At 40.1% G+C, this 18,157-nt stretch overlaps 1 protein-coding gene across 2 annotated transcripts in view; it reads left to right on the forward strand.

Moving 5' to 3' along the window:
- Positions 1-18,157, forward strand: part of TENM1 (teneurin transmembrane protein 1) — a 252,595-nt gene that overhangs the window by 157,773 nt on the left and 76,665 nt on the right. For both annotated transcript variants that reach the window (XM_075720809.1, XM_075720810.1), the window contains 2 exons: positions 10,671-10,887; positions 17,924-18,043. In XM_075720809.1, the coding sequence (XP_075576924.1) occupies positions 10,671-10,887; positions 17,924-18,043 (337 nt within the window). The remainder of the gene's footprint in view (positions 1-10,670; positions 10,888-17,923; positions 18,044-18,157) is intronic.

Here is an 18,157-nt window from a genome sequence, read left to right on the forward strand (position 1 = left end):
TGTATCCCTTTCACACAAGGTCCCGCAGCTGGCATCGCTGCCCCCCGCGTGCTTTCCCATCTGTCTGGTGCTCTCCCCCGCTGTCCGAGCCACTGACTCACTCGCCTGCACTCTTAAATCTGTCCACAAAAACCCTGTTTCGCCTGTAATGTATGTAAAGCATTTTCTGATACACTCTATGAACTGGCTCTCTATAAACTGCCCTGTATTGTGATTTTGGGTGCTTTATATTCTGCAATAACGGTGAGTTATTGAAAGAGTTGGCAGTTTTAACTCTAAATCTCCTTGAATTTGTCAGTTTAAGGCAGACACTTAACATCATTTCACTGCAGGTTTTAAAAGTAATTTTCTTTTTCCTTTTTAATGGCAACATAACATGGACTAGGACAGTTCTGTTGACATTACAATTAAGAGCTAAGTGCAGAGAGAAATATTTAATTAATCTGACTACCACAGATGGGCTAAATGTAATTAAGTTTCCTTGACAATCAATTTTATATAAGAAAAGAAAATTATGTCTACTATTAAAACCACTTCTCTTTATATATAAAGTTCATAGGACCCGATTTGGCATAAGCATAAATTAGAAAAATTCCCCTCAAGTCATTGGAGTTATACCAGTGTTACGTTAGTGCGAAATCAGAAGCTGATTCCTAGTGTTTCAGGGTTTGTGTACATACACAACAGTAAAATCAGAAATTAGGAAGGAGACATGACATTACCTGTTAAGTCCTGTTTGCTGGGAGGTTGTGCCTTAGACTATGAGAATATTACGGTGGCATAACAAGTTACCATCCATCAAGCTACATAACTGGATTAGGTTCATAAAGATGGAAGCTATTAACGTTTTTTCCTGCAGTTGCGTTGAGTTAAAAGCATGTACGCAGTTGAGTTACAGAAACTCAGCTGACAGGTTGTAACTTCCTAAGCCATCAGGATGTGATCACATTCAGTCAGTGACACGTAGCCCAAGAGACCATGCTCTAGACCTAATTTAGTGCCATTGTATATTCCAAATCATGGTATTCTCACCTAGCAAAGGTCTTACTCATTCCACTTGTGTTTAAATCAAACATTTATATTTCAGTCCTTAGGAGGTGTTTTGTACTTCAAGTTTGTTAGGAGGAAGTCACAACCAAAGCCCAAAGCTGTTGTAAAGTTGAACAATTATCATTTCAAACAAACGCTAATTTCAGGAGTTAGGCAGAGTGATAATTTTGTATAGTTTCCAGTTGATTTATTATACGGTACTTTCAGAGACTGAAAAACTGGGATTTTTACTATGTAAAAGTACATTCAAATACATGGTAGAAAAAACGTGTTAGAAAATTAAGTATTTTATTAGTTTGAACTGTAGGGATTGAATAATGTAATTTATTTGGCGTAAGTGTCCTGGTTTCAGCTGGGATAGAGTAAATTTTCTTTCTAATACCTGGCATAGTGCTGTGGTTTGGATTTAGTATGAGAATAATGTTGATAGCACAATTATGTTTTAGTTGTTGCTAAGTAGTGCTTACACTAATCGAGGACTTTTTCAGCTCTGCCGGTGCACAAGAAGCTGGGAGGGGGCACAGCCAAGAAGTGTTAGTGTTATCGTTTGGTCTGTAGTAAAAGCACAAAAGCTTTGGGAGGGAGGAAGCCTTGAATTCATTTTTTAAGGACTGGTATATTAGTATTTAAGGTAAGTCACAAGCATATTCACAGGCATCCTGGTTCTGCAGATGCTGAAGCACCGAGTTCCCCATCAGTGCAGTTATCCGTGGTGGTAAGGTTAAACACGTGCGGAAATGTTTTCCTGAGCAGGGAGAGTACTATTTCTTTTAGAGCCCCATTAGTATACAGTGTACTTGTACCCTGACTGTACCATAACTGCCTTTCCCATTCCATCTCATAACTCTCTGTTAGCTTTCTCCTACTTGCAGACTTAAGGGCATGTTTACCTGTTCAAATATCACTACAAATATCATTGAAAAGGTCTTAGCATTATAACAGATGCACGGCGGCATGCTTTGCACTTGCTCTTGTGGAGTGCATCTGCAGTCTGTTAGCAGTGTGATGTCCATTAAATAATGCCAAGAAGTCAAGCAGATGTCCTTTGCAGTGGGGCCTTCCCCTTGCTGTGGCTTCCCTCAGCAGCACATTATTCCCCATTTCTTAGTCTCCTTCTTTCGTTGTCATGACTGGCATGATTTCATTTTCAGTTTATAAGATGACCATTCAGTGCATCTAAGCAGGTCATTTTTGCTTGTCCTGCCATTACTTTAGACTCATTTGGAAGCTTCAGTAGCTCCAGGAGATTAAGCTCTGCTGAGTTCTGCGCGGGCGAGCGCCTGTGCCCCAGGCGTGAGGAGGCAGAGCATGCAGCTGCAGCGCTGGCGCGGGGCGCTCGGCACAGCTCGCAGGTCACCCCCCCGCCCTGCCAAGCCACAATTTACCTGCTATTCTGACATGTATTTTCATTGCTGCTGCACATGCAGGTCTCTGTCTTAAGCTGAAAGTTGCAGCCCGTCACTCCCATTAATTTCTTTGATACGGATCTCTCTCTTAAATTTTCCTGGATCTCTTTTCATGGTTTTCTTTTTCTTTCGTGATTCAATCTTGACTGTTTGTTTTTAAGGAAAATACTATTTACTACAAGCTTTGAATTCTCTTCCAAATATCCCTTCAGTCACTTCAGACAGTTATTGTAGTTTTCTCCAAGCTTTTCCAAGCACAAGAAAATATATGATTTAGCATAGCCTTGGGTTGATAACCAGTGCTGCTAAAATATTGATGTATTTCTGACCCATCCATTGGCATTTTAATAACCTATCCATCACAGAGATATTGAGTCCATGTATAAGTAATATGCTATTATTACACAATATAAATAATACTGATGGGAATGGTTTTCATTGTTGCTGAGCAGCGAGGGCTCCCCGGGGATACTTACAGTTTCTGAAAATCGTACCCTGATATATTTGCATTCTCCTGCATGTGGAAGGCCAACCACCAGCGGTACTCACTGGATAAAACACTCTGCAGCCCTTCCACAGGCACAGTGGTGGGTTTCCAATGTCCTTATACAAACGCTGGTGTTACCAGTTAACAGCCTCACTGTCTGCTGCATGCTATGTATTACGGCTAAAATTTGAGAAGCAGTTGGGATTAATGCATACAAATAAGCATTAGAGACTCGTGACAGTTGCTGCTGCTTAGTCTCTTCTGAAGTTGCTCTTTGATTCAGTTTTGCTTAGATTCCTGGCAACCCTAATTGGACTTAACTGAGCCTGTGGTGAAACAAGTTGGCACAGGCATTGTTTAATGCTTATTTGAAATCTGTGGAAGAAAGCAAGCGACTGCAAGTTGAAGACTCCTGTGGATTTTTTTTTCCCCCCACAAAAAACACTAGTCTTGAACAATTGATCATGCGAGTATACCAAAAAGCTCAAATCTTTCAAGTGTTGAGGGTCATGGTGTTGAGTTTTTTAGGTTGTCCTGCATAAGGAGTTCAGAGAACAAAATCGGCTTACTGCAAGGAGAAACTTGAAGCCCAATTTTTACTTTCTCTAAAAATGTTCTGGACACAGTTCTCTCAGCTCCATCGCTGGCTTGTGCTCACTGGGATCAGTACACACTTACACACAGACCTCTCACTTGTTCTGCAGCAGTGAAAATGAAGGTCATTGGTATTACTTACACTAAGTATAGTATATTGCTTAGAGATGGATTTTATTTTCATGTGATTGAGCAAGTACATTTACTAGTACGTGTGTTTCTGAGTGTGTCTGCATGCATGTGTATGCATGCACCATATAAACATATACATCACTTCTTGTAGTAGTCCAAGTTTGGCACTAACCATAAAACTTGAAATGTATTGTAGTTAGCATTAGTAGCGTCTTCTCCACAAAGCTTGAAGGGGTGAGAACTCTGCTCATTTAATGAACTTTAAAGCAGAATAGCAATTTTAAGTATTATTGCTATTTGCATTTTGCTTGCCAGAATCTAATGATAGTGGATGGTTTATTAAAATAACTAACCCAGTAACATGGGAGGTAGAGTCTGACTGAATTTGTCATTTTCATAGCCAGTTAATAAAGTGTCTCAGTGGTTTAATAGAAAAGAAGCCGCTGTGAAAGTTATTTCATGCTGCACTGGTGACCTGGGGAAGCCACCACTGCCAAAATTAGAACCGCTTTGTTCTTTGCTTCCCTTACCAGTGCCTCTTTAATGTCCTCGGGTGTTCCTGTACCTAGACAATTTTTACTAATTGTGAACATGGATCCATTTTCAGCAACGTGAGTTATTGCGATATTCCCATGTTTGCACTCATGAATTGCAAGTAATTCAAGGGTAGATGAAAAGACTAGAAAAGCCAGGATTTGAAAAGTAGGTGGCATAGAGCTGTTCATATCAGGCCCAAAATACGTGACTTGTTCCATGTTCTTGCTATTAACTTATAGCTGGCAAAATGCCTTTTTCTTTTCCAACTGTTATTGTATTTTATTGAGGATTTGATATAGATATTATGCAGCATATGGAAAGCTCAAATACAAAACATATGAAATACAGTTGCTGTACAGCATTTGCCCAAACATGGTAATTAAAGAGGGATACTGCTAGACAGTAAGCAGCGGAGAGGTGGGTCCACAGCTCCACTGCCAGTTTGTCTGGCTGCTGAAGGTGATCATCCATGTAGAAGAGAGATGCTGCATAATGTGTACATTAAAGAATGTGCTGTACCTAGCACAAACTGAGCCTTCCATGACTGCAGTAGAAACATAGCTGAGCGGGTAATTTCATCACGCTTGTGCCATTCTTTCCATCATAGTAAATAAGAAAAATATATATATAAATTTATAAACAAGAAAATATATTTTGTTTGATGGAAAACATTGTGTGATTCCATTGACACAAACTCCTGACACAATAAATATTTATATCACTCCTTATAGAAAGCTTCCTGACAGGATCCCTTCCCCAGCAAGGAAATGGGAAAATCTTGTTCTAATTCTGTGAGCTACGGCAATGCAGAGAGGAGTGGTGTGACTGAAAACAGAGCAACTTGTTTTGGCATGCTCTGCCTTTTCTTTGAGGTCGTTTAAATTATTTAAGAGTGCTATGAAGTGCTTTGTATCCTCAAGTCGATCTTTGTGAATTCTGTTTTAGCAGTAATATTAAAAATATTTTAATTGTCTAACTTACAAAACCAAAAATCCCAGTTCATCATTATCCCTTGCATGCAAAACAAGGCACCTGGAAGATGTGAAACCATAATCTCAGACTCATCAAAATGTGAACCAGTTTATTATATAATCTGTGGTGCACCGTGAATGTGCCTGACTGCCTTTTATATAAAATAAATAAAAAAATGCTAATAGCAAACCAAAATCATTTACACCCCTGTAATACATTTTAGTCTGCACCTATGCTGTGATGCACTTTGTGGTAATTGACAGTAAAAACTTCCGTGTACAGGCTCCCCTGCTGTATGAATTACAGTTTTTGTTGTTTGTAGTAGTTTGTTCATACTCCTGACTGTTGTCTCCTGAGATTTAAAAGAAACCCTGCTGTTTTCTTAACATGGTGAGTTTTTTAATAGTTGGTTCCTGATATGAAAACTTAACTGAAAAATGTGACCATTGGTTGAGAATTTACTAATGTATTTGCAGTTAGATGTTACAGTTTATAAACAAGATTTATTTGTTTTTCTGGGTTATTCTCCTGGATTAAATACCTCATTTCAAATAGGATTGGCTTGTTGAAAATGTTATCCTCACATGCACTTACTAATATCATTTGCATTATCATAAACTGCCTCCATATGTAACTTGTGATTCTGTACCAGTTTGTTTTACCTCTTTCATTTTCATAGAATCATAGAATCATTTAGGTTGGAAAAGACTTTTAAGATCACCACGTCTACACATCTTCTAAATACCTCCAGGGATGGGGACTCCACCACTTCCCTGGGCAGCCTGCTCCAGTGCTTGACAAGCCCTTTTGGTGAAGAAATTTTTCCTAATATCCAGTCTAAACCTCCCCTGGCGCAACTTGAGGCCATTTCCTCTTGCCCTATCACTTGTTACTTGGGAGAAGAGACCGACATCCACCTTGCTACGACCTCCTTTCAGGTAGTTGTAGAGAGCGATCAGGTCTCCCCTCCAGGCTGAACAACCCCAGTTCCCTCAGCTGCCTCTCATAAGACCTGTGCTCCAGACCCTTCACCAGCTTCGTTGTCCTTCTCTGGACATGCTCCAGCACTCAAGGTCTGTCTTGTAGTGAGGGGCCCAAAACTGGACACAGTATTCCAGGTGCGGCCTCACCAGTGCCGAGTACAGGGGGACAATCACCTCCCTGCTGCTGCTGGCCACACTATTCCTGACACAAGCCAGGATGCTGTTGGCCTTCTTGGCCACCTGGGCACACTGCTGGCTCATGTTCAGGCGGCTGTCAACCAGCACCCCCAGGTCCTTTTTGGCCAGCTGCGCTTCAGTTGGGCTATTGATCCCGCCACATTTTTGCAGGGAGAGAAACCCTAATTTCTACGTGACCGTTCTCAGGCGCTTCCGTGCTTTCTAACACATCCATAACCCTCGCGTCTTTGCTGCTGCATGGATCTCCATCCCCTACCTCCACTGAGACAGCAGAGCAAAGCACCTTGCTAGCTCACTGTCCCTCGAACATTGGCATGCTGCCCCCAGGCTTATCTCTAGCGAGCCTTGTTTTATCCCCTTCCCCCTTCAAATCTAGTTTAAAGCTCTTTCAATGAGCCCTGCTAAGTCATGTGTAAAGATCCTTTTCCCCCTTTGAGACAGGGGTACCCCATCCGTCGCCAGCAGACCTTGTGTCATGTAGACAGACTCGTGATCAAAAAACCCCAAATTCTGCCAGGGATGCCAGGTATTGATCTGCTGGCTCTTGCCATTTCTTCCCTCATCGTGGGAATTAACAGATATCATGCTGATTTACAGTAGTTTCTTTTGGGGTTTTAGGTTTGAGTTTTTTCTTTTTTCTTTTAAATGGTCTAAGTTAAAGCCAAAGTCTTAAATGAGCCTAAAGTGGAACAAAGATTTTATTTTGGCTGAAGAGTTCCCTCTTTGCACTGAAATAGGTGGTTTATTCTTTTACTTCAGCACAAAGCGTGAAAAATGTTTTTCAGTTTTATCCAAGTTGGTTTCTTTGCATTATTCAAACAATTCTAATTAATAATTCTTAAATACATACACCCAGTGGCCTGAGCCAAATATGTGGTGTTAAGAGTCTGCAGAGGAGTTGGTGCTGCTGCACCTCCTGCCTCACTGCCCATGGAGCATCTTTTCTGAGCCTAGCATCTTTCTTCTGGTTCATTCTGCATGGTTGAGAGGGGAGATTGAAATAGTCACCTAATCAATGAAAAGATTAAAAAAATGAAAAAAAAGAAAATACAGCATGAGAGAGAGAGAAGCCATGAATGATAATCTGTAACCTAGAAGACTCCTACTTTGGATTAACATTTATATTTTGGTTAGCAATTTCTTCCTCTGATGAATTTGTAGCCTTTGCTCCCAAGGCTGTAAGCTGTTCCTGGTGTATCCAGTGCTTTGTACGTTCATGGTGCTATTAGGACAAATACCACTCTCACCATAGATTACTCACATATGCTTCTGGGACTTCACACCTCTACTAATGGGAAACCCACCCTTTTGTAGCCCTAAGACCCTGGAGAGACAAATGAAACCAGGTGCAAGTAATTCAAACCAAAATAACTCCATTAGCAGAACCTGGAAGAGTTTATAAGACAGGCGCTTTGCTGACAAGTAAACTGCAAAGAAAAGATGAAAATTGAGTCTGACTGGAAGATGGAAAACTGCTTTCCCTTTACTTGATTTCTTTTCGTGTACAGCATGGATGTGCAGTGTTTGTTGCCAGGCATGTAAGCTGTTGACCGAAGCAGAGAAGAATGAGGACTCTGTTAGAGAAAGCAAAGTATTTAATTGTTATTTTTATAGCTATTTCTTTTCTAAGCAGATCTTCATATTCTAATATTTCTGTGACTTTTCGCTTTTATTTCTTATATGAAAGAGAAAATCGGGTCAGCTCAGTTCCCACATCTAATGGCTTGTTGATAAGGAAAAAATTAATCAGAATAGCTACTGTGGAATAAATTGCTCCAAAATAGCTTCCCTATGGATACTGTTATTCTGAAATAAGCATGCCTTTTTCCTGATTAGTACTTATTCTGCCAGACCAATGTTTGTCAAGTTTCTCAGGTAGAGAGCAGTCAGCTTGTAGAAATTAGTACCTTCCAGAAAGCACCTTGACTCCTTGAACAAGACCTGTCACTGCCATAACCATTCCACCAACAGACCAGCCCTGAATAGCTATGCCTAACCACATCAGAGCCCTCTGCAGGGATCTTCACCACTACAAAGCAAAAGCAAGAGATTTCAATTTCTTTATCACCTTTTCAAGTCTAGTAGAATTCTTTAATATTTGTAGTCTTGGAGAATCTACTAGTAATTTGATGCTTTTCAGTTCACTTACTAAGAAAATAGAGTTTCATTCCTTGGACAAAAAAGAGGAAACGGTAAGAAGAGGTATTTTTTCCTTGCAGTTCCAAGCGTCCTCTTCATGTTTCAACCCAAAAAGCTCTTTTGTTTTTCATCAGAACGCAATGAAAACCCCTCTGGTTCATATTGTGAACTCCTCCATCCACTTCCCGTGTAGTTTTGTTTAGACTGGAGGCCCTTTATTGTCTCAGCTTACTGATTTCCTAGCGGATTTCAATAGCTTTCTAGGTTTTCCTGAATATAAAGTGACTGCTACACTCAAAGTCAATAAACTCAACATTGCCCTGTGAAGTGCTTCTCCCACCGTTAGCAAATGCCTGTTGTCTCTAGGAGTGGGGGGATGTGGAAAGAACTTAAAGCATGCACTGACCTGTAGCCATGCCAACTTTGCTTCATCCAAGGCTCTTAGATTATTGTTGCTAGCTACCTACAGTTGCCCTTGGCTCATTATCACAAAAACTAGCCTGCTCTATCTGATTTCCCAGCTGCAGTAGGATAGATTTGTTAATATTTTTTGCTTAGCCAAGCAATTACCTTGCTCAAGGTCAGGCAAGGATTTTCAGACTCTAGGAAAGCCCATTTCATTATACTTGTTTGTTCTGTAGAAGGGCTTTTGCTTTCTTTTCAAAGTGAATATTTTATGCTGTTATTTACTGAGCATTCACACAGTGCAGTGTGCTCTATTGAGGGAAGAGCAGAGTTGGCTGAGGGTTGGTCTCGCACCCGTTAAAAGTCAATGACAAAACTACAGCAGCTTCCCTGATAACACAGTTTGCCCTGAGGAGGTACAGTTTTATAGGCACCAAAGCGTTGGTATGAACAGAGCATGAAAAGTCGAAGCATGAAGTGAAAATATCTGACAGTATGTTGATTCTATAGCATTCTGATTTTAACACAAGGGAAATCCATACAGTGATATGATGACTCCACATTTATTCAGACCGACCTTGTTAAAATTACAAAGAGATGTCTTTGTTGAAGGACACAATGCCTTAATCTTGCTTTATATGCATGAGTGTGCTTGTCGGTCCAAGCAAATTAGCAACTACTAAGTCATAAAATGGATGTTTAAGAAGATAGTTGGACATTTTACCGTACCTTATTAAATCTGTTTCTGATTGAGTATGTAATTTAGGCCATTTGGACGTCTAAACTGCTGATAGAAGCAATTAAATGCCAATAGCCCAATTTTAAGTTTTATTTAGGTGCTTAATTTAGATGCACTGCAGTGCTTCACTTTTCATCATAAGCTTTGGACATTTAAGTAAATGAATTTCACCCACAAATGTTGTTGCAAGTTTGTCCATGAAGAAATGTAGGGTTTAGAAGAAATAATTTTTTTTTTTTTCCATTTTTCATACTTGCAAATCAAGGGATGAGGAATAGGTTTATTTTCACTTTCCACATCTGCTTTCCTGGTGCAAACATCCACGGAGAAGACTGTATCTGACAGGTCACCGGGATAGAGCCTGCACCAAGGGGTGTATTTGTATATCACTAACTACACACGGAGTGTAGTCATGGTTCTGCCCTTTTTGGATTATTCTAGTATTGGCAACCAATAAATGAAAGGTAAACATCCTAAAGCACTAAGAAAACTATTGTAGGGCTTAAAATAGAAGTCAGACAACTGTAACAAGTACCTTTTTTTACTGCTGTAGTGAGGATGCTTATGAGAGTTAGATAACATTTCAGACTTGATGCTTGCAGACTGGTTAGCAAGTGTATATTCTTCACAGGTGTGAACAGACAGTAGTGACAATAAAGGAGTCTTAGAGATACCAGCTGCACAGTGTGGATCATGCACCCGTCGGACTAACAAGTATTGTGTAGTGATTTTCTTCTTCTTCCTGTTCTGCAGTGACGACAGTCCCGCTCTTCCCTGTTCACTTAGTTTGTAGGTTCTGTTTTCTCATTGTCGTGTGGGGATTTTATGAGGTGATACAGTGTTAATGACTAGAGAGAAATACCCCTCCTGGACTAAGCATGTACGTTAATGCTTTATTGAATTTGAGTGTGTCATAATCAGCATGCCTTCCAATTGATGGAATACCTCCTGTGCTTTCCAGTAGCAAACACGGTGCTTTATTCTCAGAATCACTCAATTTCCTGAACTTTCCACTCTCTCCATTTTAGATGGCTTGACAGACTGTGTAGACCCTGACTGTTGTCAGCAGAGCAATTGTTACGCAAGTCCTCTCTGCCAGGGTTCGCCTGATCCCCTTGACCTTATTCAGCACAGCCAACCGCCTTTCTCTCAGCATCCTCCAAGACTCTTCTATGATCGAATCAGATTCCTTATTGGGAAGGAAAGCACTCATGTAATCCCAGGTGATGTCTCATTTGAGAGCAGGTGAGTTTTCTTTGAGATGAAAGACTTTTCTGAATATTGAGAATTACAATGAAATTATTTAACCAGAAAAAAACAGTGATACCTGGATAGCTAAGAATTCTTCACTAGTGATCAAAAAATACTTAAAAGGATAGCAAACGTTTAAGTTCCAACAGCTGAGAATCTTGTTGATCAGATTCTCGTTACTACTTATCTGGTTCATAAAAGTGTCACAGCAGCAAACTCTACAACTCTTATTAACAAGACTTTGACTGTTGCGGAAGGTAAGCTACCTCGTACTTGTGAAATAAGTGGGGGGAAGTTCAGCCCTTTATGCTGTAGATACGTATAATGGCAGGAAGCAGAAGGACGAGTTGGATTCCTGTGCGTTGTATTCAGTCCCTTTTCTGCCCAATAGAATTTAACTGGTCTTTACAAGGTCATAAATTTAATGCGTGTCATTTACATATAATCCAGCTACCTAATTAACAAACTTTTTTGGTTTTACTACATGTTGATAGACCAGCGTGGAGTCTACCATTTTGTGCTGCGGGTTACTTTCAAGCTGTCGTGCAAACAGTAGAGTGATCTCTGAGTGTTTGCGAGATTGGCTTGCCCTTTAACAGGAAAAGACTGTGCAATAGGAAAGGGGCACTTACTTGCTTAGAAAACCTGGTAACACATATTTTCTTGAACATTTGAAATATAGGGGCACATAAGTTTTTATGCTGTAGTTCACCTGGGAAGCTATAACTTATATGCTGACAAAGAGATCCACAAATCATCCTCATCACCTAACTATTACCCTGTCAACTAGGCCTATGCATTAGATAAACCATGTGCCAGTAATAAGGGCATAACAATTTTTTTTTATGTTCACAGTACAGTACATAGCACTTAGGTTACAACCTTGACTTCATTCCATCGCTGCGCACAAATTCAGTGCACTTTCTCTTTGTAACTTATTAATTTTTAATAAAGTAAATATGTAAACGGAGTCTTTATTGATCTGAAATACCTAAACATTTAATCACTATTAATAATGTAACAGGATGTTATAAACATGTAGAACAATAGGGCATGAAAATGAACTCCATGAAAAGCACCCACCTGCCAGCGGCGGGTCTCTTGGAGCGTCTTGCTGGTGAGCAGTGCCACTACACCTGGTGCAAGGTCCTTGGCTGGCTGTACGCACAGCGGAGCATACTGCAATTTAAACCAAAAGTCACCAGTGAAAGATTTTCCACATCAAAATGCCTCACAGTGAGGTGTTTTCAGAGAGGAGGTGAGCACTCAAGTCGCCTGTATGGTGTTCTGTGACACTGCAAATGTTAGCAGCCAGATTGCACATAATCCCATCAGCGTGCTTTTGTAGATATAAGGAACTGATCTTTTAAAGCTATCATTGATGGGATTTAACTTGGATTTAAAAGCTTTTTCTGAGTATTTCATTTCTTTGCCCTGATATCTGCCATGCCTTTGAAGAACGAAGAGCAGCGAAGGCCCGTGTGTGAGCAGCAGCCCACCCTCACCATTCCTTATACCGCTAAGGAATACAACCTGGACTTGCATTGGTGCATTGTTCACACCCCAGATATCATTTGTTCCACTGTAGAGAAATTACTGGTTGGTTTGGTGAGAAGATCATTGGGATTCAGATGAGGCTGGCTGTATCGTTGGAATCAGGGCAGTGCCTGGAGACTTGCACTGTGCCATGTCTCCTGGGTTTTGTCAACAGTAATCTGCAATGTGCTGGGCACCCCAAGGAGTTCATCAGTCCACACTTTGCTTGATCCTCAAGTCTTCCAGGCTGTTGAAAAATTGCTCATCCATAAGTCAAATATTATTAAAAACTGCTGGAATTTTCCTCAAGGATGACAGATAAGCAGAGTCTCAGAAGGAGGCGATAGCTTAGCTGTGCTGCCTCTGTTCAGAAATCTTCCTCTGACATTGTCAATCTGACTGTCATCTAGTGTCTGTTCTTCTCTTGGGAATTAAGATTACTGAAAAAAATATAGAAAGACAACTGCTACTACAGTAAAAAAAAACAGAAATCTGTGATCCTGCCTATCTGGTGCAGACCAAAGAATGCTTGGGGGTTTTTAATCTCCTTTTGGCTACTGCTGAAAAGGTTGTGTCCAGGCAGATGATATTAACTGATGGCTGCCTGCAATGCCTCTTATTTTATAGCATTGGTGGTTCAACAAGAAATGTTGGAAGGATTGGATGAAATAATGGCATTCATTTATTTCAGAGCACTGGCATCCATTCCCACTGGTGCTCAAATTTTGCAAAGCCCTATCTGGCTTTTTTTTTTTCTTTGCAAGAAATCTCTGAGACCATTCAGAGGTTTAAGGAAGAAACATCTATCCAGTGTTTTCAGTCTTCTGATTCAAATGACACTGTGCAGTGTTCTACTGTACCGTAGGTCAGTGGAACTTCCAATATGGGTGATGTTTGCATGAATCTCACTGTAGATAAAGCCAAAGTGATGCTGAATAGATTTGGGAAAGCTATCGAAAAATAGTGAAGATTATCTCTGTCCTTCAGACTGGAAGTGTTTGATCTCTGCCATATCCTGGCATTTTCAACATCATCTGAAATACTAAAATTAGTTGTTCTGACAACTGCTGTGACATCTATCCTTTTGCATTTGCATCTTAGACTTTAGCTTAGATCTAATTTTTAAACATTTGGCTTCTACAATGCAGTCAGGGTGTTGCATTGAGCCATGGCTAAATACTTCCTGCCTCCCCCCACCCCCCCCCAAATTAATGTTGAGGAGCTAAATGTTTTCAAAACATGTTTTGCTTTTTATTATGTCAAAACTATATCATTTGTACTGGGTTTTTACAAATTCCCAACTTAAACTGTGACATGCTGAAAGGCAGATCAGACACATTTTGAATAAATGGAAATCTATTTGCTTATATCAGGAATGGTTTTGACCTACTGCATGTAGCAGGGTGTAGCAGATTATAATGTTTTTATCAACTTCTGTTCTCAGGAAGTTTTTAGCTTGTTTCTTTGCTGAGTATTTTTAATGCATGCTGCTGGCAAGCTATTTGACTAGCTGCAAATTGCCTACAAAAAGGGCCCAGTATATGGTACTGAATTAACTACCCTTCAAAGGCTGCTTACAGCAACATTGTCAGCAGGAAGAAATGAATGTACCTTACTAGCCTTTAGCTTAATTTCTCTGATTGAAGATTTTAATCAGAAATGCAATACAGTAAATGACATCTTCTGGTAATGTGACACTTGCGAATTCACAAGTTGCTTGACAGAGTTCCACATCTGAGCCTAATGTCTCAGCCTGAGGTACTCAGAGAATATTGGCAACTTAACACACAAAACAAAAGCAAAAAAATGGCAGATAAGTAGCAGTAGAGCAAGGCAGAATGGTGGTGGAATAATAAAATGCTTTACAAGTAGTGAAAGAATGCATCTAGAATTTTAAGCTTCTATTTATATTTTAAATTAGAGATGTCAAGCAAACTGCCTGACGGCAGAGAGCTGAGACCCACGGAGCTGAGATCCTCAGTTACACGTGGAATGACCCATGAAGCACTGACAGAGAAATCCTACTTCTTTTAGGCCACCTGCAACCCATGGGAATGTCTGCCTTTTCTCAAAAAGCCAACTGCTCCCTCTGGAATTGCAGATTTAGTACAGCTTGCCAGGGGACTAGAAACATTTTTAATGCATTTGAAAACACTAAGGCAGCTTATCAGGGACATGTTCCTTCCCAGCTTCTCCAAATTAGAAAAGACATTTTTGCACTTGCTTTCAAGTTAAAACAACTTGGACGGCCTTAGCCCAAGATTATGCAATCGTTGCTAGTAGGCGACTGTTGGACAGGTAGTATGAGTTGTTATCCCCCGTGAGAAAGAAAAGCAGGCCAGTCACAAGAGTGTAGAATAAATCTTAGAGGCTGAGAATAGAAGAGGGATGTACAGCAGATTGAGGAGGCATAATGATCTTTAGAGGTTTCTCTGTTAAAATTAAGAAAAGCAGTGAGTGGTAGCAAGGTCCACAGCTCATCTGGGAAGAGGGTGAATGTTGAAGCAAGGAAGCGTGAAGTGGCAGCTGAGGATGAAGTGACATCGCTGCAGGGAACATGCTCTAAAAGCTCTGGTAAGGAAAGGAATTAAGTGAGGTCTTCTGCAAGCAGCAAAGCTGCAGGGAACCGGCATGCCAGCATGCCTCCGGGCACGGTGGTCTGCTTTCTGAGCTGTCAGGGCATTGGGAAAAGCAGGAGAACCTCATGCAAAGTGGAGGATTGTTTGTTACCTCCCTGAGCCTTTGAGATTAGTGCTGGTCATAAAGTAACTGAAAAATGTTTTCATGCCTGCAGTAAATGCAAAAATTAAAACTAATTCTGATCAAACACTTAGTCAGAGATTTAGTAGGTGCTGGTAATTCAAGAAGAGGCCAGAGAGTAGAAGACTCTTCAACATAGAGTAGGTAATAAAAAGACAGTAAATAATGAGGACAAATGTAGCAACACACAGGCAGGCTTAGAACATTTAAAATCTAAAAGATTGCAAAGACAGTTCAATACAGATAAATGTAGAATAACGAGGTTTATGAGTCTTTATCACATACTGTAAATGTGTGTGGCTTGTAAAATATGACGAATAAAAAAGGAGCAAGAGAGTTGAAAGATAAGTCTTTTAATATTATTTATGAATAATGAGAAGTAAAGTGAATGAGTAGAGGAAAGAAAGACTATGTATGAAATAATGAAGACTGCGATGAGTTGTTATCGCACAAATCTGTGCTTGATAAAATACGAGGACAGAGTAGAGTCAGAAGACAGGTCTGTGTGGAATGAACAAACAGGAGTACGAGAATAATGTACTGAATAACGATGACTCTTAGGGGTCTCTCTCTTAGATCAATGTGTGTTGTAAATATATGGAGTGCATTAATAAAGGGATTAGAAAAGGAAAGGCAGGTCTGTTGATGTTAGAAATATGAGAAAACAATAGAAACCAGTAGGTTCTGCTCTAACAAATCAAAGAGTAATTGAACCCGACTGTTCTGTTGAGTGAGTCTTGTGAGTCTGTTGAGACACACAAGAGCTTGATCGCCTTCAGTGGAGCAGCAGGTTTTGCCCGCAAATAGGGCCACAACCAACTTAGTTAACGTAGAAAATGAAAAGGTAATAAATCAGAGCTCTGTTTTGCATACTGGCAGTAATGCAGCCTCTCCCATTCCTCTGGGATTTATCAGTATCTTTGCTGAAATTCAGCATCTTTCTATGTCCTGGGAGCATGGAATTCATATTAGCGACTGTGGTGAATGGCAAAGGGGTTAATTTTTACCAGTTGCATTTTCTCAGGTCATAGTCAGCTGAGTTTGATGATATCATAGTGATAAATTAGTGTCCTGTCGAGTGTCTTTGGAGAATGGGATCTTATGAAACAAGTCAGAATTTTCAGAAATTTATGGTCTCCAATTTGTGTATATGATTTCATTGGATCATGATCAATTAATCTCTCAAGGGATATTTTTTAAATTCATATATAGACTCCTAAATAACTTTCATCTGAGGACCTATTAAGTTTTTCCTTTAGATTCCATATTCACTGTGCAAAGGTAGGATGTGTCTATTGAGGTCTACCATGAACTTTCAAATTGAGAGAGAAACATAACAATGTCTAAATTTATGCTTATTGTTTATATTGAGTAATTAGTGCTGGTTACCTCTGTAAGTATTCTGTTGGGTTTGACCCTAAATGTCTTAATGTTATCAAAAGACTTCTGCATACGCTGTTCACTTCGTTATGTGAAATGACAGTTCTAGGAAATACGTGCAATTGTATCCTTAGATCCCAAGACCTGGATCCATTCAGCCAGTGGAGGTATGCTAACATAGCGTACCTGACGGCACGGGGCAAAATACTGAAAGGTGTTTCAGTGGAATGTAGCTGTGTAAGCCCTGAGAAAATCCCACTAGGTCCTAATCTACACCGTGAGGGTATTTTGTATCTTATTCCTCATCCTTGATGAGACTTGTCTCCTTTATGTTTCATTTTTCAAATACATAAAAGGCTAAAGCTAAGAAAAAGAGAGTAATTTCGTCACCATTTCTGTGGCTAGGGAAAGTAATGGTCTTAAAGAGCAGCAGTGGAGATTCAAATTGCACAGTAGGAAAAACTTGCCGTGAGTAAAGCACTCATACAAGAAGCATTGGAATGAGCTACTTGTTGAGGTTATAGAGTTAGACAAGCATCTGTCTGGAGTAATGTAGGTATAGTTGATCTTACCTGAGGCAAAGGAATGGACAAGATAAAGTCTTGTATTTCCTTTCGGCTCTCATTTTCTATGATTCTGTGATCCTGTTAGCCTCCGATTAGACCCACTTAGTAATTAGTTCACTTTCCTGTCCATTGACTTTGATACGTTCTGCTGTGCTGCCATATTCCAGCCTCTTTACTGGAATGGGAAGATTTTTATGCTGGAAAGTGCGTGCAAGTGCAACACATCCCAGAGGGAATTTAAAAGGGCATAACATGCGATGGGGGATTGAGAAAAATGTATGTTACACTTGATTAGGTGCTCTCTGAATTTACCTATATAACTTTCTGAAGTTCAGTGAAGACCATGTGTCTCACTGCTGCCTTATCGCATTAGTTCAGCTTTTTTCTAATAGACAGCAGCGCCCTATTCTTAGCAGCAGAGAATGAGGTTTCATTCTCCTCTTTCACAAATCATCACCCCCTAGAGCTGCAGCAAGCTAAATCATGCTATCAGTGAAACCTTTGCAGTGCTATTCAATGGCAGAACAAATGGTATCCTGAAAGACAGCCGGAAATGGAAATATATTCTCGATACACCATGGAGACTCTGTGTGTCATCTTCATGAGATAATGGTTTTTCAAATCAATCTTTTGGACTTGTTTGAATTTTCATTCAAAATCAGCAGTCACAATGATATCAGAGTAGTTCTGTGTGTCTGGAACAGAAGTATAGCACAGTTTCTGAAATCAATGCCCTTCTCACCCTCCCAATGTGTCTAACATGTTGCCTTCTACTCTTTTTGTTACAGACGGGCGTGTGTCATTCGAGGCCAGGTGGTAGCAATAGACGGAACACCTTTGGTTGGAGTGAACGTCAGTTTTCTGCACCACAATGAGTATGGATACACCATCAGTCGACAAGATGGAAGGTCAGACTTTCATGTATGGTCTTTCACTGGTTTAGATTTGCATAGTTAGGGCCATCTACCACCTTCTATTCACGTACAAAATTTTCATAGGCATCACTGTTTGTAGTGTGGAAT

This window comes from Pelecanus crispus, chromosome 13, assembly GCF_030463565.1.
Source record: "Pelecanus crispus isolate bPelCri1 chromosome 13, bPelCri1.pri, whole genome shotgun sequence".
Classification (NCBI taxonomy): Eukaryota; Metazoa; Chordata; class Aves; order Pelecaniformes; family Pelecanidae; genus Pelecanus; species Pelecanus crispus.